Source organism: Pyrus communis, chromosome 11 (genome assembly GCF_041283825.1).
Source record: "Pyrus communis isolate YQ-2024b chromosome 11, ASM4128382v1, whole genome shotgun sequence".
Lineage (NCBI taxonomy): Eukaryota > Viridiplantae > Streptophyta > Magnoliopsida > Rosales > Rosaceae > Pyrus > Pyrus communis.
This window is the reverse complement of record NC_142575.1, coordinates 30,441,118-30,466,822: the sequence shown is the minus strand read 5'-3', so window position 1 is coordinate 30,466,822 and position 25,705 is coordinate 30,441,118. Positions and strand designations below refer to the sequence as shown.

Here is a 25,705-nt window from a genome sequence, read left to right as displayed (position 1 = left end):
ACGATCTGCTAAGGTTTGAGGGGTTTTGGGTTTGTCCGTACAATTTCAATGGAGAAGAGAGAAAGGGAGCACGGGAGAGACAGAGAGAAGACAGAAGGAGAGAGAGAGAGACAGTATCTGTGTGTGGAAGTGTGTGTGTGTGGTCCAACACATGCCACCCCACACAAAACAACCCACAACGTGACAAAAACGAACTAGGGGCAAAGTCGTAATTCACACATGCATTTCGATATTTCCGGGACGGGATGTCACATAGACGACTAGTAGTATAAGTTAACAATAGTAGTAATAGATTGATACTTTGACCTCTTTAACATTAAGGAGATAAATGCTACTAGACTAATAGCTAATTGATTTACTCTAAGGGCAGATAATGGCTTTAATATTATAAGGGGCTAGCAATAATGTGATTTAAATTTACCTTTGACGATAATCAGACTTAAGACCTCTTTCGTTCTTATTAAACATCCTACACAAATCGTAAAACTTACACATAAATTCATTAAATATTTATCTCATTCTTGCCTGATTCGCTACTTTTTACCCTACATCTTTTATGTTCGATTCTTCATCTCATTTCTTAAACGAACAAAATTGGTAGGATGAAACTGAAAATGAACAAAATTGATTATTATTATTTGGCTCGATTCTCAACTTCGAAGATGAATCGGATATTACCCTAACATAAGATATCTCATAAAATTAGAAAAAGAAAAGAAAAAGGTACGTGCTAGATCCCTTAGCCATTAAGGCACATACAATACTGTTGCATCAATAATTAAATGCTTCCCACAGTAAACATAAACAAAAAAAAGTTTTAACGAAACACTTTTAGTACTATTCATTTTTAAACAATAAAAAATATTTTTATTTTAAAAAGTCACTCATAAACTATTCACTTACAACACATTTTCGTCATTTTGATTAAAACTCAAAGTTTTCAAGTCATTTTCATTAGTTTTTCTTAAACAAAAATATAAAGCTCATTTGGATGTACTTTTAAAATGATTAAAAACGTTTTTGGTGAAAATATTTTTAGAACAAATCTTTAATAAAAATACAAGTAAATCTTAGAAAATCACTTAAAGTGCTTATTGAAAGAAACACATAATTGATGATTATTGCAGAAAACACTTTAACTGCTTTTAAAACTCAAAAATATTAAACAAAAATATTTTCAATTATTTTAAAAATACATCTATACCAATATATAATCACTCCACCTCTCAAAAAGATCGCATTTGAATCTTTGATTTGCTTTGCCGGAAGCGAGAGAGAGAAAAGGACTCATGAGAGAGAGTGGCAGTCACGTCTGGCACGTTCATATCAGGAAGCCACGTGGAACGCTGGGAGACGTGGATCCCATGCCGACGTGGTCGATGAGAGTATGGAAAAACAACACAACGTTGCTTCCAATATTTTTGAATTTTTATTCTAGAGAGAGAAAGAGTTAGAGAGAGAGAGAGTTGAAGTTGAATGAAAGGATATATAGAAAGAAGCGACGAACAAGGCGCGGAGAGGCCGTCCGAGAACACGCACACAGACAACGTTATCATTTATTTCAATTCATTTTTTTTCGCTTTTCTCCTCCAAAGTCCGCGTATCCGCGTTTTCCGCACACCAAAAAATTAAAGAAAAAAAAAGAAAATCGGGAAAAAAAAAATTGAACGAAATCCGGGAAGGAAAATCCATCTTGGAGAAGAAAGAAACGCGCAAGAAACGAGCAGCGAAACGCCAAGATTCATCGAGCTCGATACGCCGGATCTTGCTGCTCCGATTCCCGACCCGAATCCGAGTCCGCTCGCTGACTGTTCGGACGCATTGGTTTATTAGCTCCGTGTTCGTTTTGATTTTCCTGCAAATTTTTTTTTGCGGTTTGGGTAAATTTGATTGTGAGGTTTCTGTGGCTGGATCAGATCCTTCCGGTGGAGCTTGGATCTGGTGCGGCGGTGAGAGAGGGGGTGTATGTATTAAGAATCAGTAGGGAAAACGATGAAATGGGGAACATTGCTTAAGGACTTAAGGGAGAAGGTCGGTCTCACTCAATCGCCGTCGTCTTCTTTATCTGCTTCTGCTGCCGCCGCCGCCGCTTCTTCGTCCTCGTCGTCGGCTCTCTCTGCCAATAACAATGTTAATTCAGCTCTTCACGGCTCGTATTCTCCTTCAGGGTACTCTACTCCTTTTATTTTTCATTTTTTTCGCTTTTTTAAATTATTGGGTTTTCAATTTTGTAGGTTAATATATTGATAAACTGGTTCATTTTCAGTATTTTGGGTTTAATTTATTTACTAATTTCTTGTTAATTTGGGGGTTTAATGGGTTTTAAGTGGCCGTGGATTGAGTGTTTTGTTAATACTTCAACGGTGTTATGCACTCTAGGGAAGCTTGTAGTTGTTAAATATTTTTGAATTGAATGAGCTGTGATGAGTATTTGTTGACTTAAGCTTTGCAGCTTGTTGTTTGATCAAATGCTAGATTGTTAGATTTGGCTCATCTAGTTTGTTGTTTGATCAAATGCTCGATTGTTAGATTTGGCTCATCTAGTCTCACCTGTTGGATGGTCTGTTCCGCTATCCATACAAATTTTGCAGCAACTGATGGTGTGAAAATGGATTTAATTTTAGCTTGTTGGAGTGGTTTAGACTTCAGAGTGTAGCCCATGGTTGCATTGCCTTGGCATCGATGTCATTGACATCTCATTTGTGGCAAGTCCTCAGTGATTATAGGTTATATGTGATCAGCTAATGCACCCGTCCTTTAATGGATCCCTGTTTTAGCATATGGTGGCTTGGGTTAGAGTTTAGTCATCAAACCTCGTGGCTTTAGCTTGTTTGTCGTTGATTGAAACTTTGCGTTCCAAACCTTGATATGCTTGAATGGGTTTAGAAAGGAAAATGTAATAGACTATGTCTGATGATGTGATTAAGACATGTAGAATATAACACATAGCTTGTGTGTTAAAACTTGGAGATTTGGCGGATAAAGAGGGTAGTCTATACACACGCATTATAACCTATATATGTATCCATGCAAATAGTTTGTACAAAACAATAGAGGTGAATTATGTAGCTGTTGATTCTGCTGGCCACTAAAAACATGTTTGGATTATCATAAGAAGTAGCAAAAAGTTACTGCAAGCTCTTGGTGCCAAAGTAAAGAGTTAGTGCTGTCTTTTTTAGTGAATCTTAACATAAATTTTGTGAGGGTCAACATCTAAGTTTTATGATTTGCATTCGCATATAAATCTTCCATAAAGGATACATGGTATCAGTTGTTTGTAGTTTCTATATGTCAATTTGATACTGTAGCATTACAAGATCATTAACATCCAATGCCTGTGAAAGCAGAGACAAACATGAATTGGAATTGGACTTCAAGAGATTTTGGGAAGAGTTCCGGTCATCCAGCTCTGAAAAGGTTTTTTTCATTACTTATTCCATATGATTTCTTTTTTATCAATGTGTTGCAGAATAAATAAGGGGAAAAGGAGCAGAGAGTTTCTGGGTGAAATAGAAGAGGGGGGAAATGAGACAGAGATGAAGAGCAATAGGGAGTCGGGGGTTTCAAATATATGATGGTCAATCCTCAAAATACGTTTGGAAAAAAAAGATCCTCAAATAGTTACATCATGAACTATTTATGTAGCCTTTCCAGAAATCAGATCTCCAATTAGCTTTCTAACAAACTGAAATCACCAATTAAATCCGCAATAACATCTCTAAATTAGGATAAAACGTTTCAAATCATTAACTTTTATTCTTAAGCAGAATCTTCATCGTATTGTTTGTTGCTTTTATATATTCGCATGCAATTATTTTTTGTGTCTGAAAATAGTGGTTTCTAATTTTTTTTTTTTTTTTAATTCTATATGCAGGAGAAAGAAGCGGCCTTGAATTTAACTGTAGATATTTTTTGTAGATTAGTACAGCAACATGCAAATGTAGCTCAATTAGTTACCATGTATGAACCCTCTTCCCCTTTTTCTTGTCTTCTGCATTGATTAGTACATAATTTCTTTGAAAAATGGGAAAAAGATGTAATATTATGATTCATATTGTTATGATAAAATTAACTATGCGAAGGGCTAATTTACCTTGTAATAGAGATGCAAGTGATGTATACAATATTTCCTTTTAAGAAAAATTAATTATTGATTTGACATTTATGTGTGTACCGAATTTGGTTTTGTGGTGCTGCTGCAAATTAAAATAGATCAGTTCCCTGCATAACCAGCAACTTTGTGTTGCTAAAGCTGGGTTGGACAAGTATTGGCTGTTTACTCCACTTTATTTTCTTGTCACTGGTGTCACTGAAAACATGTTTTTCCTCATTTATTTTTGTCAGATCCAATTACCAAAATCTGTTGTCATGTCGAGTTGGAGACCTCTATTTGATTTTAATTTGAGTATGCACATATGCATAATTTTGTTTGAATTTTTAAAGCAGTTTTTTCTCATTAGAAAATGAATCATGAAAAATGACTTGCTTGTTTTGGAACTTTTGTCAAAAGTTAAACTCTGCATTTCTATAACTGTTGGTTATAGAAAAATCCGAGTTTGTCTACTAACATACAAGTTTTGATGAACGCAGGTTAGTTGAAACACATATATTCTCATTTGTCCTGGGAAGGGCATTTGTAACAGATATTGAGAAGCTAAAAATCAGCAGCAGAAAAAGATATTTGGATGTAGAAAAAGTGCTGAAGTTTTTTTCAGAAGTCACAAAGGTTGGCTTTTATTTTAGTGGATGTTATCATTGTTTTCTCATCCGTTTCCTGAAGTCATAATCTTATTTACTTCTGTGCAGGATGGCATCAGTCCTGGTTCAAATTTGTTAACTGCTTTACAAGTGCTAGCTTCTGCGGTAAAATTTTGTTAATTTCACTAGATTAGGATACTTCTTTGGTTGTGACGGACTTAAATGACTTTTTTGTCTTTCATTCATATGCTGTTAATGCTTGTTTCCTTTTGCTGTTTGCAGCCTATTGATAAACAATCTCTCCTTGATTCGGGCATAATGTGCTGTCTCATTCATATTCTCAATTCCCTTCTGGATCCTGATGAGGCCAATCAGAAGCAAAGGGCTACTGATCATGATGAACTACTCTCAACTGGGAAAGATTATGACGGTGTTCCTGGCCAAGTCCGTCGGCTTGAGGTAGCTTTTGCTTAATGGTACACAAAACCATACATGTTTATTACACATGGATGTATGCAAAGATTGATTTTGAAACCACAATAGGCTTAATTGCTATCTTGTGTTTAGTAGAAGTAGAACCTTGTAGCATTTAAAGCGTGACATTTTTTTAACATGCCATGATTTGTGGGTATTTTAACATTTTTATTTTTCTTTTTTAGATGTTTATATTTCACATATTTGAACTCCAGCCAGTAGTGCGTGACATTTTTCTCATACTGAACTTTTCTTTGTTTGTATGTTATTGTGCTGTCCATTATCACTTGCCTTATTAGGCCAAACCTCATTATTACTTTATCAGAAATTTTATTTATTTATGTTTGAAATTGATTTTTAAGCCTGTTGTACTTGCTATGTTCTCGGTTCATGGTACTTTAAATTTTCTTTTTGTTTCTAACCTATAATTATGCAGGTAGAGGGGAGTGTTGTGCATATTATGAAAGCACTGGCAAACCATCCCTTGGCAGCACAAAGTTTGATTGAGGATGATTCTCTTCAGTTGCTCTTTCAGATGGTTGCGAATGGCTCTTTGACAGTCTTCTCTAGATACAAGGAGGGCCTGGTTCTGCTGCACAGCATTCAGCTTCATAGACATGCTATGCAGGTTGATACATTGCATGTATTGCCTGCCGTATTTGTAGAGACATTAGAACCCGTAATTCGGATTTTGTTTGTGCTAACTTGTGCTTATCTTTCCAGATTCTTGGTCTTCTTTTGGTCAATGACAATGGGAGCACTGCAAACTATATTCGCAAACATCATCTGGTATGTAATATATTATATGCGTGCACTGCATTGTAATGGTTAAATAATATACTGAATATGCCTGCTCAACTGACCATGCATACCTCCCACATACCCTCTAATGTTGGATAAGCATATAGTTCTAGCAGGAACATGAGCTAGCCAATGATGATTACACAGGCGGTGCTGACTTTTTTAATGTATTGTTTTCAAAGAATGGCTTGATCCATGGTTTTCTGGTTATCATTTTAAAATTATTCTCACATTATGATTTTCTGTTCCCCCTGTGCAGATTAAAGTTCTTTTAATGGCTGTCAAAGATTTCAATCCTGATTGCGGTGATTCTACATATACCATGGGCATTGTGGATTTGCTGCTTGAATGTGTTGAATTGTCATATAGACCTGGTAATTGGCTCGTCAGTTTTCCTTCTTTAGTTGAACTAACATCTCTTCCTTGTGTTGTATTTTTTTAATATGATTTTCTGCAGCTTAAATATGTGTTGGGTCTGATACATTTTTGGTATGTAGACGCTGGTGGTGTCAGGCTCAGGGAGGATATACATAATGCCCATGGTTATCAGTTCCTCGTTCAGTTTGCTTTAACACTTTCCACAATGTCTGAAAGTCAGGGGTTCCATTCCGTTCAGTATAAATTTTCAGACCAAAATTCTGCTTCAGGCGGTTCCCATGCACAGGATGTTGTAGACATTCAGGATTCCATGGGAGAAAAGGGACCCTTAGATGAACAACTTTCTCCCACACTGTCTAGGTTGCTTGATGTTCTTGTTAATCTAGCTCAAACTGGCCCAACCGAACCGAAAGGTTCCAACTCTTCCCATACCAGGTCCAGTGACCATAGCAGAAGTCGTACACCATCTTCAGACAGATTGGCTGATGAAGTTTGGGAAAAGGACAATAATAAAGTCAAAGACCTTGAAGCAGTTCAGATGTTGCAGGACATTTTCCTCAAAGCAGAAAGCAGGGAGTTGCAAGCAGAAGTTCTGAATAGAATGTTCAAAATATTTTCAAGTCATCTTGAAAATTACAAGTTGTGCCAGCAGTTACGGACTGTTCCACTTTTCATCCTAAATATGGCTGGTTTTCCCCCATCTTTACAAGAGATACTGCTAAAAATTCTTGAGTATGCCGTGACTGTTGTAAACTGCGTCCCTGAGCAAGAGTTACTGTCACTTTGTTGCTTGTTGCAGCAACCAATATCATCAGACTTAAAGCACACTGTACTTTCTTTTTTTGTAAAACTTCTATCTTTTGACCAGCAGTACAAAAAGGTCCTCCGAGAAGTTGGTGTCCTGGAGGTTTTGTTGGATGACCTGAAGCAGCACAAGTTGCTTTTGGGTCAAGAGCATCAAAGTGCCAATACTAATCAGTCGGAGAGAAATTCCGGTTCAAGCAGCTTTAAAAAGCACTTGGACAGCAAGGATGTAATTATTTCATCACCCAAACTAATGGAATCTGGTTCAGGGAGGCTTCCTATATTTGAAGTTGATGGTACAATTACTATAGCGTGGGATTGTATGGTCTCTTTATTAAAGAAAACCGAAACCAACCAATCGTCTTTCCGTGTGGCTAATGGTGTAACTACTGTTCTTCCGTTTCTTGTGTCTGACACACACCGAGCAGGGGTGCTTAGGGTGTTGTCATGTTTGATCATTGAAGATGGTACCCAGGTTTGTTAACTTTTTTAGTCTACTGTAACTCTGTACAAATTTGAAATTCTGTGGTTTTGCATTCAATTCTTGTCCCTTTATTTATTTTTTTTAAATTTTCATTCATATATTTCTGAAATAAAAATTAGTGACAAATCTAGAACTTTCATAACATAGAATCCGTGGATGTCTTAGCAGTTATAGAAGCTTTTGTGCAGACATGGTAGTATTTTAGTCATCGAGCTTTGCCATTGTTGATTGTCGAAATAACTTTAATTTCTCATATTTGACCAGGCACATCCCGAAGAATTAGGTGTGATTGTTGAAATTCTAAAAAGTGGAATGGTTACCAGTGTTATGGGATCTCAATACAGGCTTCAAAATGATGCAAAATGTGACACTATGGGGGCTTTGTGGCGCATTCTGGGAGTTAATAACTCAGCTCAGAGGGTTTTTGGCGAAGCCACTGGTTTTTCTATTCTTCTTACCACACTCCATAGTTTCCAAGGTGACGGGGAGCGTTCAGATCAATCTTCTTTAGAGGTTTACATCAAGGTGTTTACGTATTTGTTGCGTCTAGTGACTGCTGGAGTGTGTGGTAATGCTGTTAATAGGACAAAATTACACACAATTATATCATCCCAAACTTTCTATGATCTTCTATCTGAGTCAGGCTTACTTGGTGTGGACTGTGAAAAGCAAGTCATACAATTATTGTTTGAACTAGCTCTTGAAATTGTGCTTCCACCGTTCTTAACATCAGAAAGTGTTACATCGTCGGATGTGCTTGATAATGAGTCTTCAAGTTTTTCAATAATGACTACATCAGGTTCATTTCATCCTGATAAGGAACGGGTGTTCAATGCTGGTGCTGTCAGAGTTCTTATTCGGTCGTTACTGCTTTTTACTCCAAAGATGCAGCTTGAAGTGCTTAACCTTATTGAAAGGCTTGCTCGTGCTGGTCCCTTCAACCAGGAAAACCTCACCTCTATAGGTGCGAAAAACAATAATTATTGGCTTAAGTATCTAAATTGGTGACCAGTCCTCTCACTTTCTACTTTGTCTAATGTATTTAGGTTGCATTGAACTTCTGCTGGAAACCATTCACCCATTCCTTTTGGGCTCATCTCCATTCCTTAAGCATGCTCTGGAGATTGTGGAAGTTCTTGGGGCATACAGGTAAGACTTGCTACATGTATTGGAATTTATTTGTTTTCTCTGTTCAGTTCTCATTGTCTTTTCACTTTATTTTTATCTAAGTTCTTTTTCTGTGCCATTTATATATGGATTTTTGGGAATGGAGGTGTCTCTCAGCAATTAAGACTGGTGGTTTGACCTTATTCAATTTGAATAACAAGGTTTTTTTATGTATATGGTGGTAGGCTATCTGCATCAGAACTTCGAATGCTTATTCGATATGTGTTGCAAATGAGGTCAATGAAGTCAGGTCGTATACTTGTTGACATGATGGAAAGGTTAATTCTCATGGAGGATTCAGAAAATATTTCCCTCGCACCATTTGTAGAGATGGACATGAGCAAGATTGGTCATGCTTCCATTCAGGTTTCTCTGGGAGAAAGATCATGGCCTCCAGCAGCTGGTTATTCATTTGTGGGTTGGTTTCAGTTTCAGAATCTGTTGAAGTTGCAAACAAAAGAAACTGAGTCCAAAGCTGGTTCTTCTAAGAAGTGGAGCAGTTCTGCCGGGCAACATCATGAGCGGCATATTCTCCGGATATTTTCTGTTGGTGCAGCAAATAATGGAAATGCATTCTATGCAGAATTATATATTGACGAGGATGGTGTTCTTACCCTTGCAACTAGCAGTTCTTGCTCCTTATCATTTTCAGGATTGGAACTTGAGGAAGGCAGGTGGCATCACCTTGCAGTTGTACATAGCAAGCCAAATGCTCTTGCTGGATTGTTCCAAGCCAGTGTTGCTTATGTGTATCTTGATGGAAAGCTTAGACACACAGGGAAACTAGGATATTCTCCATCTCCGATTGGGAAACCTTTGCAGGTAACCGTGGGGACTCCGGTTAATTGTGCAAGAGTTAGTGACTTGACCTGGAAGGTCCGTTCTTGCTACCTTTTTGAGGAGGTGCTCACCTCAGGTAGTATTTGTTTCATGTACATTCTTGGTAGAGGATATAGAGGGCTCTACCAGGACACAGATCTTCTTCGTTTTGTCCCCAACCAGGCATGTGGTGGTGGTAGCATGTCTATCTTAGATACCTTGGATGCTGACTTGACCTTGGCTTCTAATACACAGAAGCTTGACATATCTAGTAAGCAAGTAGACTCCAAGGCAGATGGCAGTGGAATTGTTTGGGATTTGGAGAGACTAGGTTATCTCTCTTCACAGCTCTCTGGGAAGAAGCTTATATTCGCATTTGATGGAACCTGTGCAGAAGCTATTCGAGCATCAGGGGAGCTCTCCATGCTCAATCTAGTTGATCCATTGTCGGCAGCTGCTTCTCCTATTGGGGGTATGTTTAAGACTACGTCTCACATATTGGGTCCAAATTTTCACATTTATATGATTATATACGTATATATGCATGTATGTATGTGAAAAACTGGCGGATCTAGAGTTTTAGAATTCTCCTCTATTTCCTTTGTTCTCATTTTTTGTTTTGTGCAGGTATACCACGATTTGGGCGTCTTTATGGGGATATTTACCTATGTAGTCAATGTGTAATCGGTGATACTATCTGCCTGGTTGGTGGGATGACCGTTATCCTGGCCTTAGTTGAGGCTGCTGAGACTAGGGACATGCTACAAATGGCCCTTACTTTACTGGCCTCTGCCCTTCATCAGAATCCTCAGAATGTGAGAGACATGCAAAAATGCCGGGGATACCATTTGTTGGCTCTCTTTTTGCGTCGTCGAATGTCACTGTTTGACATGCAATCTCTTGAGATCTTTTTCCAGATTGCTGCTTGTGAAGCTTCATTTTCGGAACCAAGGAAGTTGAAATATAATCGGACTAATTTGTCACCGGTTACAACTATGCACCAAACCAGTTTTGAGGAAGTTAATTTGTCAAGGTTTCGTGATGAGTTTTCTTCTGTTGGATCTCAAGGAGACATGGATGATTTTTCTGCACCAAAAGATTCATATAGTCATATTTCGGAGCTTGAAAGTGCTGATATTCCGGATGAAACCTCAAATTGCATTGTCTTGTCAAATGAAGACATGGTTGAACATGTCTTGTTGGATTGGACATTGTGGGTAACGGCTCCAGTTGCAATTCAAATTGCACTTCTTGGTTTTCTAGAGCATCTAGTGTCCATGCACTGGTACAGAAATCATAACCTTACTGTTCTGCGCCGAATAAACCTTGTTCAACATTTATTAGTTACTCTACAGCGGGGTGATGTTGAAGTTCCTGTTTTGGAGAAATTGGTTGTATTGCTTGGTGTCATTTTAGAAGATGGGTTTCTCTCTTCTGAACTGGAACATGTGGTTCGGTTTGTGATCATGACATTTGATCCACCTGACTTGACACCCCGACATCCAATAGTGCGTGAGGCCATGGGAAAGCATGTAATTGTGAGAAACATGCTGCTGGAGATGCTTATTGATCTGCAAGTAACCATTAAATCCGAAGAATTGCTTGAGCAGTGGCATAAGATTGTTTCTTCTAAATTGATTACATATTTTCTAGACGAATCTGTTCACCCAACAAGTATGAGATGGATCATGACTCTTCTTGGAGTTTGTCTTACTTCGTCTCCTACATTTGCGCTAAAGTTTCGGACAAGTGGAGGTTATCAAGGCTTGACCCGGGTGCTTCCAAGCTTCTATGATTCCCCAGACATATATTACATTTTGTTCTGTCTGATATTCGGAAAGTCTGTCTATCCTAGATTGCCGGAAGTTCGCATGCTAGACTTTCATGCACTTATGCCAAATGATGGAAGTAATGTGGAGCTGAAATTTGTAGAATTGTTGGAATCTGTTATTACCATGGCAAAATCTACATTTGATAGGCTGAGCATTCAGTCAATGCTTGCTCACCAATCTGGTAATCTTTCCCAGGTTGGTGCTGGCCTTGTGGCAGAACTCGTGAATGGAAATGCAGACATGGCCGGGGAGCTTCAAGGTGAAGCATTGATGCATAAAACATATGCGGCACGCTTAATGGGTGGGGAGGCATCAGCCCCTTTTGCTGCTACTTCGGTCTTGAGATTTATGGTTGATTTGGCAAAAATGTGCCCCCGTTTCACTGCTGTCTGCAAACGAGCAGAGTTTCTCGAAAGCTGCATTGACCTATATTTTTCTTGTGTCAGGTTTGTCATGGGACTGAATATTTTCTGACATTGATACTGTTAATTTACTGGTTTTTCTTAGAACTTCTCTTTTTACTGAACTCATTATCTTGTTTCTTACAGAGCGGCCCATGCTGTGAAGATGGCGAAGGAGCTATCTGTAAAGGCAGAAGAGAAGAACTTGAATGATTGTGACGATACCTGTAGTTCACAGAACACGTTTTCTAGCCTACCTCATGAACAGGATCAGTCTGCCAAAACCTCCATTAGTGTTGGAAGCTTCCCTCCTGGTCAGGTGAGTTCAAGTTCTGAAGACACGGCTGTTCCCCTAAATTCTGGGGCCGATGATAAAGCAAAGACCAAGGCTACTACAGCCCAGCAGGAATTGCACATATCAGTGCAAGATGATGTACAAGCTGTTCAGAGCTTAGATGGTGACAATGCTGACCAGGTTTCTGCCACATCCAGCACAAATGATTTCAGTTTCCGTAAGAAGGTCACCCTGGAACCCCTTAAACCAGTGGATTCTGAGAGTTCCGCATCTTTTACCATGCTTGATTCTCCCAATTTATCAGAGAAGTCTAGTTTGAGACTCCCACTTACACCTTCTCCTTCTCCTGTTTTAGCATTGACATCTTGGCTGGGAAGTGCAGGCTATAATGAATTCAAATCTCCCTTGGTTGCCACTCCTTCCATTGATTCTTCTGCGACTACCACTGAATTTGATCCATCTGCAGAGCTGAAGTCTCCTGGGCCTTCTAATGCAAGTAATTTTTTTTCAGCTAGTCCAAAGCTACTTCTTGAAATGGATGATTGTGGCTATGGAGGTGGTCCTTGTCCTGCTGGTGCCACTGCAGTTTTAGATTTTATTGCAGAAGTTCTTTCTGAGTTTGTGACCGAGCAAATTAAAGCATCACAGATTATAGAGGGAATCTTGGAAAGTGTTCCATTATATGTTGATGCAGATTCTATGTTGGTATTCCAAGGATTGTGCCTTAGTAGACTGATGAACTTTCTGGAAAGGCGTCTCTTGCGCGATGATGAAGAAAATGAGAAAAAGCTAGATAAAAATCGTTGGTCCTCAAATTTAGATTCATTATGCTGGATGATAGTGGATCGTGCATATATGGGCGCTTTTCCTCAACCCTCTGGAATACTAAAGATGCTTGAGTTCTTATTATCTATGCTACAATTAGCAAATAAAGATGGCCGAATTGAAGAAGCTACTCCTAGTGGGAAGAGCCTCTTATCTATTGGAAGAGGGAGCAGACAACTTGATGCTTATATACATTCAATTCTTAAAAACACAAATCGTATGATACTGTATTGTTTTCTGCCATCATTCTTGTCTTCAATAGGAGAAGATGTTCTGCTTTTGTGCTTAGGTTTGCTAGTTGAATCAAAGAAGAGAGCTTCCTCCAACTCTTCACATGATAATTCAGGAATTAATATCGGCACAGTCTTACAGTTATTAGTTGCTCACAGGCGAATTATATTCTGTCCCAGCAATATGGATACCGATATAAATTGTTGTCTTTGTGTCAATTTAATATCTCTCCTGCATGACCAACGACAGAATGTGCAGAACATGGCTGTTGATATTGTCAAGTATCTCCTGGTGCATCGTCGGGTAGCTCTAGAAGATCTGCTGGTTTCTAAGCCAAATCAAGGACACCAACTGGATGTGCTACATGGGGGATTTGACAAGTTATTAACATTGACTGAAAATTTATCAGCTTTCTTTGAATGGCTTCAGAGTTCTGAAGCGATGGTGAATAAAGTACTAGAGCAGTGTGCTTCCATTATGTGGGTACAGTACATTACTGGATCAGCAAAATTTCCAGGAGTGAGAATTAAAGCTATGGAGGGTCGTCGCAAGAGAGAAATGGGGAGAAAATCTAGGGATACGTCAAAGTTAGATATAAAGCACTGGGAGCAGGTGAATGAACGGAGATATGCACTGGAATTGGTGCGTGATGCAATGTCCACTGAACTGAGAGTGGTGCGTCAAGACAAGTATGGATGGGTTCTGCATGCTGAGAGTGAGTGGCAAACGTATCTTCAACAACTTGTCCATGAGCGGGGAATATTCCCAATGCGAAAATCCTCTGTTAATCAGGATCCTGATTGGCAGCTTTGTCCAATTGAAGGTCCATACAGGATGCGCAAAAAACTTGAGCGCTGCAGATTGAAACTTGATACTATCCAAAATGTTCTTGATGGACAATTTGAAGTAAGGGAAGCAGAGCTGTCCAAAGAGAATAATGAGAATGATCTGGATGCTTCTGATAATGATTCTGAGTCATACTTTCAACTTTTGACTGATGGTGCCAAACAGAATGGCCTTGATGGTGAACTGTATGAAAGGTCATTTCTTAAAGAACCTGATAATGCCAAAGATGTTGCTTCTGTTAGTCGTGAATGGAATGATGATAGAGCTAGTAGTATCAATGAAGCAAGTTTGCACTCTGCACTCGAGTTTGGTGGAAAATCTAGTTCAGCATCTGTCCCCATGGATGACAGTGTACATGAAAGATCTGACCTAGGGTCTCCATGGCAATCTTCTTCTGCAAGAATTGATGATGTCAAAGTCACAGATGATAAATCGGATAAGGAACTCCATGATAATGGTGAATACCTGATCAGGCCTTATCTGGAACCTTTTGAAAAGATACGATTTCGGTATAATTGTGAACGAGTTATGGGTCTGGACAAGCATGATGGTATATTTTTAATAGGCGAGCATTCTCTGTATGTGATTGAAAATTTCTATATCGATGACTCTGGGTGTATTTGTGAAAAGGAATGCGAAGATGAACTCTCTATCATTGATCAGGCTCTTGGTGTAAAGAAGGATGTTACTATGGATTTCCATTCAAAGTCAACTTCATCTTGGGGAGCAACAGTAAAGTCAGGAGTTGGGGGAAGAGCATGGGCCTACAATGGCGGTGCATGGGGAAAGGAGAAAGTCTCTACTAGTGGTAATCTACCTCACCCGTGGAACATGTGGAAACTGAACAGTGTTCATGAGCTTTTGAAGCGTGATTACCAGCTGCGTCCTGTTGCTATTGAAATCTTTAGCATGGATGGATGTAATGATCTTTTGGTGTTCCACAAAAAAGAAAGGGAAGAAGTTTTCAAAAATCTAGTAGCCATGAATCTTCCCAGAAATAGCATGTAAGCAATCAATTCCCAGTTCCCTCTAATTTTTTTTTCCAATATTTCTTTTCGTGTTATAATTGTTGTATTTGTATATTTTTGCATGATTTTTTTGGTCTACTAGTGTGTGTATGTCTGTCTTTGTGTGTGTTTTGTTTGTGTGCCCTTTTGGGACTCGGGATGTTGAAACTGTGCAAGTTTATATTGTGGAACATAGCATTTAAGTAAGATATGAACTGCAAATTTACCTATATTAGTGTTTTACTTGTGTATTGATGGTTTTCCTGCCTAATATCTTTTGTATCACCTTTGGGATTTTTGCCAGTAATTTTTTAATTCGTAATTCTATTCCTTGCTTTAGGTTGGACACAACCATATCAGGATCAGCAAAACAAGAAAGCAATGAGGGTAGCCGCCTATTTAAGTCAATGGCCAAGTCCTTTTCAAGGAGGTGGCAAAATGGAGAAATAAGCAATTTCCAGTACCTCATGCATCTCAACACGTTGGCAGGACGGGGATACAGTGATCTTACCCAATATCCAGTGTTTCCATGGGTTCTTGCAGATTATGAGAGTGAAAACCTGGACTTATCAGATCCCAAAACTTTTCGTGGACTTGACAAACCGATGGGTTGTCAAACATTAGAGGGCAGAGAAGAATTCAGGAAAAGGTAATATCAATTCCACTGGTTTATTCTTATTTCACTTTTAAGTTTTAAGTTGTGTTTTCTTTGATTACAGTTTTTCCTGTTTTATTTCTATATAGTTGTTTTAACCACATGAAGCACTTTAGCATGGTTTTCTATATGCAGAAATACTTTTTTGGATGTATGTTATCAGCACTGTTTATTTATTCATCTTATGTTTCCTTCTCTACTCAGGTACGAGAGCTGGGATGATCCGGAGGTCCCAAAGTTCCATTATGGTTCTCATTATTCCAGTGCTGGGATTGTCCTCTTCTATCTTCTACGCCTACCACCTTTCAGTACAGAGAATCAAAAGCTACAGGGAGGGCAATTTGACCATGCTGATCGTCTTTTTAATAGTATTAAAGATACTTGGTTCAGTGCAGCTGGAAGGGGCAACACATCAGATGTGAAGGAGTTGATTCCTGAATTTTTCTACATGCCAGAGTTCCTGGAAAATCGTTTCAATCTTGATTTGGGAGAGAAGCAATCAGGAGAGAAGGTGAAACATCTTAATCCCTTACTAAGAATAAGAATTATTTGATGTTCAAGAGTCGTTAACCACCCTTGAGGGCCCAAATGCATATACCATTTTGGTAGGCTTGTACAACTTTCTATTGTACATTCTAATAAACAAAATATTGTGCTTTCTAATAAACAAAATAAGATGCTCTAACAAAAGTTTCTTTTGTTGGTACATACAATTTTGAAAATGCTATTAAGGTAGTAATAGTTAAGGTAGGGGAAATGGGGTTTTTTGTGCTCTAGCCAAATGCCACTTTTTTTTTTGAGAGCAAGAGCCCAATGCTACTTGAATCCTCTTTTTTTTCTTTCTACTATTTGAGAATTTAAACATTATCTCTTTAATTTCTATCATTAGGTTGGTGATGTTGGCTTACCTCCATGGGCTAAGGGCAGTGCTAGAGAATTCATCAAGAAGCACAGGGAGGCCCTGGAATCTGATTACGTTTCACAAAATTTGCATCATTGGATAGATCTCATTTTTGGATATAAACAGAGAGGAAAGGTTCGTATTGAGATTCATTCTTGGCATGCTGCAACTCATTCATAAGCTTTTAATAGGCCTCATAACGTTGCACTTGTGCACCTGGAAGTTCTTCAGAGAAATTTGTGGCATCATTTTAGTTTCATCTTTCAGCTCAGTATTTACCGCACCTAGAGACAAATTGCCCACATATATGTGATTGCATGAGATATACCCAAACCTAACTTGAACTGGTGAATAGTGAAGTCCTCATCTTTGCATGTGCTTATTTCAATTTGATAAAGCAATTGTTGGCTGAAAATTTGCTGAGATATAATACTACCCGACTATTTTTCTATTCTGGATCATATTGTGCCAAGCATTTGTGTTTACCGCACTTCTTCTGGTCCTGACTTAGTGTTCTACTTTACTCTTTCTGTTTTGGTTTGCTTTTCATTATAAATTTCCTTGAAATTGACAGGCAGCTGAGGAAGCTGTGAATGTTTTCTATCACTACACGTACGAGGGGAGTGTAGACATAGACTCGGTGACAGATCCTGCAATGAAAGCCTCAATTCTAGCACAGATTAATCATTTTGGGCAGACACCCAAACAGCTATTCCTCAAACCCCATGTGAAAAGGCAGGTCAACAGAAGGGTTCCTCATCCACTTAAGTACTCGCACCATCTCGTTCAGCATGAGATACGCAAGACATCGTCTTCGATAACTCAGATTGTTACTGTCAATGAGAAAATCCTAGTGGCAGGAACAAATTGTTTGCTTAAGCCAAGAACGTATACCAAGTATGTTGCATGGGGTTTCCCAGATCGTAGCTTAAGATTTATGAGCTATGATCAAGATCGACTCCTATCGACACACGAGAATCTTCATGGGGGCAACCAGATTCAGTGTACTGGCGTTAGCCATGATGGTCAGATTCTGGTCACTGGGGCTGATGATGGTTTAGTTTCTGTTTGGAGAATCAGTAATTATGGCCCCCGTGTCTTGAGACGCTTGCAGTTGGAGAAGGCACTTTGCGCCCACGCATCCAGAATTACATGTCTTCATGTTAGCCAGCCTTACATGCTGATTGTGAGTGGATCAGATGACTGCACTGTTGTTGTATGGGATCTCAGCTCCTTGGTTTTTGTTAGGCAGCTCCCTGAGTTTCCAGCGCCGATTTCTGCGATTTATGTGAATGACTTGACAGGGGATATTGTGACGGCAGCTGGAATTTTACTTGCAGTTTGGAGCGTTAATGGGGACTGCCTTGCAATGGTTAACACGTCTCAACTGCCTTCTGATTCAATTCTTTCTGTTACAAGTAGTTCAATTTCTGATTGGCTGGACGCAAACTGGTTTGTAACGGGTCATCAAAGTGGGGCTGTTAAGGTGTGGCAAATGGTTCACCACACCAACCTAGAGAGTTCCCAACAGAAGTCAACGAGCAATGGGATGGGTGGTTTAAATCTCAATGATAAAGTGCCAGAGTACAGGTTGGTCCTCCACAAGGTGCTCAAGTTTCATAAGCATCCCGTTACTGCCCTTCTCCTTACAAATGACCTCAAGCAGTTACTAAGCGGGGATTCTGGCGGGCATTTGTTGTCATGGACAGTGCCAGAGGAGAGCTTGAGAGCATCAATGAATCAGGGGTGATGATCCTAAAATATGATTCAAGTGTGATAACTTCAGCAAATGGGGCAGCCCTCGGTTCTAACTAAGACCCGAACCCTCGTGATGAAAAGAACAGAAGTGCGTCTCATGCTAAAGGGTACAAATGTGACAGCAGGGCTGGCCTGGACCGGAACAGGAGAAAACTACAGAGGATTGACAGTAAGGACAAAGCCACTCATAAACTAATTGTTAAGTGTTGAAAACCACGCAAGCATGCTGCCTATGAGGATCTTTGCTACACCAGGTTGAGCATCTGATTGGGAAGGCAATACTCGATGCTTTTAGGATGAATATAGGAGGATGCTCTCCATTTCGGACGAGGAGCGTCCAAGTCTTACAGGTTTTTTGGTTTGTTTGTTATTTTTAATGTAAATAGTTGGACTAACACGGTGTGTGATGGAAGTTGTATAGCAGAGAAGTGTGCCAGGAATGGGGACGTTTGGGTGAAAAATGATCGGTCCAGTGTGAAATCGGTCTATTGTGGGCATTTTTTGGCTACAATTCTTTTTGTAATAGTGCATTTTGGGCACTTATTATTGCCCATTTCTTTTTGTAAAATTTACCCCTCTCATGAACAAAAGGTTGTGTTTTGTTTTCGATTAGGTAGTGGAATCATTCTAATTCACAACTTCTCAAGCGTTTACTAGAACGTTAGTATTACAATTATTCTGATTCTTTACTCGAGCGTTTACTAGAACGTTGTTGTGGTTAGTATTGAATACAAAATCAAAAGCATGTTAGTTTACAATTTATAATCACCTGTGCCCAACTTATATAATTTTTGACTTTCTCGTTCTCAATAAGTAAACATGTCATTATTTTAAAACTGGTAATAACAAAATGCATCTTGGAAAAAAATAACTGATGTTGATATTATTTTTTTGAGATCAGTTGTTTGTAGTATTGGGTAGTCTGCTTGCACTCAAAATTGAATTCCGCTACACTTGAGTTTGAATCTCCGTCCTAGTACATCAAAGCTCAATATAAAACGCATGCATTACACTCATTATGCGCTAGAATATAGTCCCGCGCAGCGCTTGCGTTTGCCATGCACGTACTCGGCTAATGTAATGGCTACTTCAACCCGACACTACTGCTCCTCCACTTCCTCCGCCGTGCACTGCCATTCCATGTTGAAGAAAGCTCTGCCAAACCCGATTCTCCACTTCTCCAAACACCCTCAAAACCCCATTAAATTACCTTCCTTGAAGGAGGTTTGCGACGGAGGAAGCCTCAGGGAAGCTTTTGACTCACTCGGCAGTTTGCTCACGCATCCAAATTCCCTTCAGCTTTCTCTGGATGCGGCTTACTCGCCGGTCCTCGAGCTCTGCGCAAACGAGAAGGCTCTCTCAGAAGGGCAGCAAATCCACGCCCAGTTGATCAAATGTTGTGATGTGTCTGATTCTGCATTTCTGAGTACCAAGCTTGTTTTTATGTACGGGAAATGTGGCTCTCTTTTGGACGCGGAGAAGGTGTTTGATAAAATGTCCCACAGAACGATTTTCAGTTGGAACGCGATGATTGCTGCTTGTGCTTCAAACGGGAAGCCTTGGAAAGCTCTGGAGCTATATAGGGACATGAGGGTTTTGGAGGTACCTCTCGATTCTTGCACTTTTCCTTGTATTCTGAAAGCGTGCGTTGCGGTTAACAATCTCCACTCTGGGGCAGAAATTCATGGTCTGGCTATCAAATACGGGTATAGTAATGTAACACTCGTTGTCAACTCACTAGCTTCGATGTATGCAAACTGCAAATGTGTTGACGGGGCGAGGAAGTTATTTGATGGTGTGAAGGAAAAAGAGGATATTGTGTCGTGGAATTCAATTATTTCAGCGTATTCCGCAAATGGGAAATCAGCTGAAGCATTGGGGCTGTTTCGAGAAATGCTAAGCTTGGGACTTGCCCTGAACTCATATACTCTTGTCGCCGCTCTTCAAGCCTGCGAGGATTCTTTTTGTGGTAAACTTGGTATGGAGATCCATGCTGCTGTGTTGAAATCAGGCCACTTCTTTGACATTTATGTGGCGAATTCTTTGCTTGCTATGTACGTAAGATGTGGTAACATGCATGAGGCTGCAATAATCTTCAGGGACTTGGATGCCAAGGATGTTGTTTCGTGGAATACCATGCTCTCTGGTTTTTCCCAGAATGGTCTATATGACGAAACACTGCTGTTGTTCCGAGATATGCAGAGTACTGATACAAAACCTGACCAGGTTTCACTATTAAATATCCTTGCAGCATCCGGTCGATTAGGAGATTTGTTGTCTGGGTTGGAAGCTCATGCTTATGCGATTAAAAAGGGATTCGACTCTGATTTGCAGCTCGGAAATACACTGATAGATATGTATGCTAGGTGTGGTTGTGTGAACTTCATGGGCCGTGCTTTTGACAAGATGCCTACTAAGGACTTAATTTCTTGGACAACTGTTATTGCTGGCTATGCTCAGAACAATTGTCACTTAAGGGCCTTAGAATTGTGCCGGAAGGTGCAGACGCTCCGATTGGATGCTGATGCAATGATGGTAGAAAGCATTTTAGCAGTTTGTGGGGCATTGAAATGTGTTTCTTTGGTAAAAGAAGTTCATGGTTACGCCGTGAGAAGAGGTTTATTCAATCTGGTGTTACAAAATGCAGTTGTCAACCTATATGGAGAGTGTGGATATGTGAAATATGCAGAGCAGATGTTCGAATTGATTGACTCTAAGGATATTGTGTCTTGGACGAGCATGATCTCTTGTTATGTTCATAATGGGTTTGCAAATGAGGCCCTTGAACTATGCCACTTCATGAAAGAAACAAATGTTGAACCTGATGCTATAGCACTAGTTAGTATACTATCGGCTGTTGCGAGTTTATCTGCTCTGAAGAAAGGGAAAGAGATTCATGGTTTTCTTATCCGGAAGGGCTTCATCTTAGAGGGATCTCTTGGAAGCTCTCTAGTCGATATGTATGCCCGCTCTGGAACTTTGGAGAATGCATATGAGGTATATAACTGTATTAAAAATAGAAGTCTAATTTTGTGGACTACCATGATTAATGCGTATGGAATGCATGGCCAAGGCAAGGCAGCCATTGATTTATTCGAGTGGATGGAAGGTGAAAGAATTGTTCCTGATCATATTACGTTTTTGGCTCTTCTATATGCCTGCAGTCATTCGGGCTTGATTGATGAGGGTAAAAGAATATTTGAAATTATGAGAGATGATTATCATTTGGAACCATGGCCTGAACATTCTGCCTGTATGGTTGATCTTCTTGGTCGTGCCAATCGGTTGGAAGAGGCATACCATTTTGCGAATAGCATGCAGAGTGAACCTACTGCTGAGGTATGGTGTGCACTCCTTGGGGCTTGCCGGGTTCATTCTAACAAAGAATTCGGAGAAATTGCAGCAAAGAAAATCTTAGAGTTGGACCCGGAGAATCCTGGAAATTATGTGCTTGTATCTAATGTGTTTGCTGCTAGTGGAAGATGGAAAGATGTAGATGAAGTGAGGTTGAGAATGAAGGGGAGTGGATTGAAGAAAAATCCGGGATGTAGTTGGATTGAGGTTGGAAACAAGGTTCATACATTCACGGCGAGGGATAAATCTCATCCGCAGTCCGATGATATTTACCTCAAGTTAGCTCAAATCACAGAGAAATTGGAGAGAGAAGTTGATTATGTGGCTCAAACCAAATTTGTTTTGCACAATGTAGAGGAAGAAGAGAGAGTTAAAATGCTTTATGGACATAGTGAAAGGCTGGCAATTGCATACGGTCTGCTTAAAACTCCCGAAGGAACCCCTATCCGAATCACCAAGAACCTTCGGGTTTGTGGCGATTGCCATCATTTCATTAAACTAGTTTCAAAAGTTTTTAGGCGGGTGCTTGTTGTGAGGGATGCAAATAGATTTCATCACTTTGAAGATGGTATCTGTTCTTGTGGCGATTTCTGGTGACAGTTGAACATTGTGTTTAAATTTCTTCACAAACAAGTATGGATGTCTTGGATTTACTACTGCTGGTGGGATCATTGAAACATTGGTTCGATGTGCTAGCCGCTACATCTCTTGTGCTAATTATCTGCTCCCCGAATGCACAGTGTGCGGGATACAATGGTTGGAAATTCTGCTTGCATCAAGAACTTCTCCAAAACATGTTTGAGTCCAACCTTGTGTGCCAAGAAAGAGCAGTTGGAGTTGGTTATTAAGTTGCTTTCCAGCAGCTATTGAAGGAGAAATTACAATGTAACAACAGAGTTCGGATGGATTTCGACATAATTCAGGAATTGCGTACTTCAAATCGCAGGAAATACCAGACAGACGAGTTCGTGAAACTAAACAGGTGAAAATTTTCACCAAATGAACCATAGTTCTTCAAGAATGATTGTTTTTTTTCTTCACCTTACTGATTTTTAAGAAGGAATGGGCAAATAAATCACCATAGTTGTGATGTAGAAACATAAAAAGGTCACTTACTACTCATGATAAATTCTTGTATCTCTCGTCACATAATTTTCTTGTGTGTGTGGGTCAGATAGTGCGAGATAGACACATTGCATGTGATTTTCTTGTGTGTGCATGAGATCGAGAGACTGAGAGAGAGATACGTTGCATGTACTAGAAGGGACTACTTGGCACAAGCACAAGAGGTTGTATAAAGTCAATTGTCTGTATCTCCTGTACGGTATTGTTTGTATCTCTTATTACGTGATGTTTGTATTTCTTGTTACATGACAAGTCGTGTAATGTGTTTGTATTTGGCACGCCGTATTGACAGGTGATGCGTTGTGGCAAATTAAACATGTGATACCAATTTCCTAACCAACCCGATAGGGTCTGGGCTAAATGATGGCATATCTTGAGCAGCCAAATAAATGTAATGTTAGCATACCAAGAGAAATGAAAAGGTTGCTTGCTCTCTCTTCTTCTTCCTCTCAGTAACTATGCTGCAGGTTAGCAGGGAAAGATATGGGAGCACCCTACCCTATAGCAGCAGATCACAGACTGCCCCGACTCATGCATTTACTTCTTATTTCAGATGTTAAGACTAGTCCCATCTCAACCTTCAGATTTCTTTATTTTTGGACCTTTAAATGATGGAAAATGGATAAAAAAAAAAAAAAAAAAAAAAAAGAAGGAAAGAAAATAAGATGTACCATTTTAGTTGTTTAACAATTTGATTAGTCACTTGGTACTATGATCTAGTGATATTCCTCTTTAGTTATAAGTGAGAGGTTCGATTCTTGCCAAAGACGAGTTTGAATCACATTATTGCTAGCCTATTGTGAGGCTAAGTCCACCCCTTCCCTTTAATGTAGATAATATCATTTGTCTAAACTGTTCAACTAGTCATACAACCTAATAATTAAACTTTGATCACATATTAACCAACACATTAAGAAACTGTAAACAAATTGCTCAAGTTTATTTATGAATGGAACTTTGTAGACTAATTATTTCACCAATTGCTCAAGTTTATTTATGAATGGAAAAGAAAAATCCAATCGATTTCATACTTGTCCAAAAAAAAAAAAAAAAACTTTTAAAGGCCATCTCACAGGTAGCTATTAGCTTGGTCGTCAAAAAACGAGCCGTCTGCAATGAGAGAGCACGCAGACGCAGGGCATGGAGACTCGGGCATGGAAGGAAAGAGGACCAACGTTTACTGTGATCTTCATCTCCATCGAAACAAGCACCCATCCATCAGATCAGATCAGATCAGATCAGATCCCATGTCTTAAAAAGGAACTTTGATGACAAATTCACGTTTATCGAATCAATAGATCATATCAAGTTTATATGAAACAAAAACTCAGAAGGAACAGCGTCCTGTAATATCAAACACAACGCGAAAATTTGAATTTGCATTTGCGTTTCCTGCTCAGTTATCACGCTTGCAACAAACATGATCAATTGACAACTGACTACTCACTGTCGTCCAATGGAGAGATATCTCTATGAAGTACAAACTAATTGTGATGCTCTTTCAGCCATAAAAAATTCGAAAATAAAATTCTTCTTCTCTTTTCTTATTTTCCTTGTCATTAGCTAACTGTTGTACCAAAGTTTGAACTTTCAATTTTTTTAAACCACTTTTTCAAATCCATTTTCGTTTAGTATCAATTAAACTTGAAATCGTTAGTTATCTAACGGCCATTCAATAAATCTAATAGCTATCTAATATTTAATTAAACATTGAATATTTTTACAACGTAAGCAAATAGTTAAACAATTCTTTATTGGATTAATTTTATGCATGGTTAATTTAAAGATTAAACTAAAAAGTATAATGTTTCGATCTATATGGAATATTACAATAAGAGAAGAATAGTCGAGAATGAAAAATAAAAAAAATTCCAGCTGAGAATGTCAGTACATCCCCTTAAATCAAAAATTTTATCAACCTAATAATTGAAGTATCGTGGCCCTTTCTGTTGTGTAGCAACAGTGTGTTTGAATTTTTGTTAAGTACTTTTTAGAACGAACCCCATCTCCCTCTATTCCTGCAGTCCACAGTCTACAGTTTTCTAAATTTTCTTTAGGGTTTTTCGAGAGAGAAGGAGACTCGGGGCTATGGCCACTGCAAAGCCGCTCTATACCTTCCACCTGTGACACCTAAACACTGTTTTAGCACAGCCTATACAGATTTGATTGATAGCTGCAATAGCTGTTAAATTTCCAGTCCTTTTTTTGCCACATGCTGATACCTCTTTAATTCACTGCTTACAAAGAGGGAAGGGGGCTAGGGTTTTTAAGAACCTCCTTATCTACCTCTTTAACATCTGTCTCATTTCAACCAATCCAAATGCAACATCTGCCTCAGTTCCACCCTATATACATTAACACAAGCCCTGAGGTTTCTGCATCTCTTGCGTTCCTCTCCAGTCTCCTTATTTTTCCTAAAGCTTTCCCAATTTTTTTTTTATTAAACTTCATCTTCTTTTGCTTTCCAAAAGAAAAAACCCTTCTCCTTTTCTAGTTAGCCAATGGAGAAAGAATATCCTTCTTTTTCTTGCAAAAGTTGGCCAATGGGGAAATAGTATCTTTTTTTAATTTCTTGCAAAGATTTGCTCTAGATTTAGTTTTTTCTTGGTCAATACTTTTCTTTAAAATCATAATTTCTTTATATATTGAAGTTTATGCAATATTTTCATAAACTTGTTATGATCCAGGTTTATATATTTCAAGGATCAGATTTTTGTTTGAAATTTTGATTTTTATTATCGTGGATGTTCTTTTATTTTTGTTACCTCGTCGTGGATGTTCATGCACTATATATTTCTTAAACTTTTTGGTCCTTTTTTCATTTTTTCCTTATTTTCATTCTGTGCTCCA

The 25,705-nt window shown here is 39.0% G+C and overlaps 2 protein-coding genes across 3 annotated transcripts; both read left to right on the top strand.

Annotated features, from left to right (window-relative positions):
* The first annotated feature begins 1,514 nt into the window (after positions 1-1,514).
* On the top strand, positions 1,515-19,014 carry LOC137742469 (protein SPIRRIG). Of its 2 annotated transcripts, XM_068482344.2 has the most exons (19): positions 1,515-2,168; positions 3,348-3,417; positions 3,875-3,960; positions 4,591-4,726; positions 4,807-4,863; positions 4,981-5,157; positions 5,609-5,800; positions 5,896-5,961; positions 6,233-6,347; positions 6,471-7,630; positions 7,904-8,603; positions 8,686-8,788; positions 8,992-10,097; positions 10,253-11,903; positions 12,006-15,059; positions 15,403-15,711; positions 15,922-16,228; positions 16,607-16,753; positions 17,193-19,014. In XM_068482344.2, the coding sequence occupies exons 1-19, from the start codon at positions 1,993-1,995 to the stop codon at positions 18,366-18,368; spliced, it is 10,788 nt and encodes a 3,595-aa protein (XP_068338445.2). In that variant the 5' UTR covers positions 1,515-1,992; the 3' UTR covers positions 18,369-19,014. The 2 variants fall into 2 exon arrangements, with proteins under 2 accessions (XP_068338445.2, XP_088535226.1); XM_088679100.1 differs by lacking the exons at positions 1,515-2,168; positions 3,348-3,417; positions 3,875-3,960; positions 4,591-4,726; positions 4,807-4,863 and having other exon boundaries at positions 5,052-5,174.
* A 313-nt stretch (positions 19,015-19,327) lies between these two features.
* Positions 19,328-23,118, top strand: OTP86 (Tetratricopeptide repeat (TPR)-like superfamily protein). The gene has a single exon (XM_068483525.2). The coding sequence runs from the start codon at positions 19,379-19,381 to the stop codon at positions 22,325-22,327; it is 2,949 nt and encodes a 982-aa protein (XP_068339626.2). The 5' UTR covers positions 19,328-19,378; the 3' UTR covers positions 22,328-23,118.
* The last annotated feature ends 2,587 nt before the right edge of the window (positions 23,119-25,705 follow it).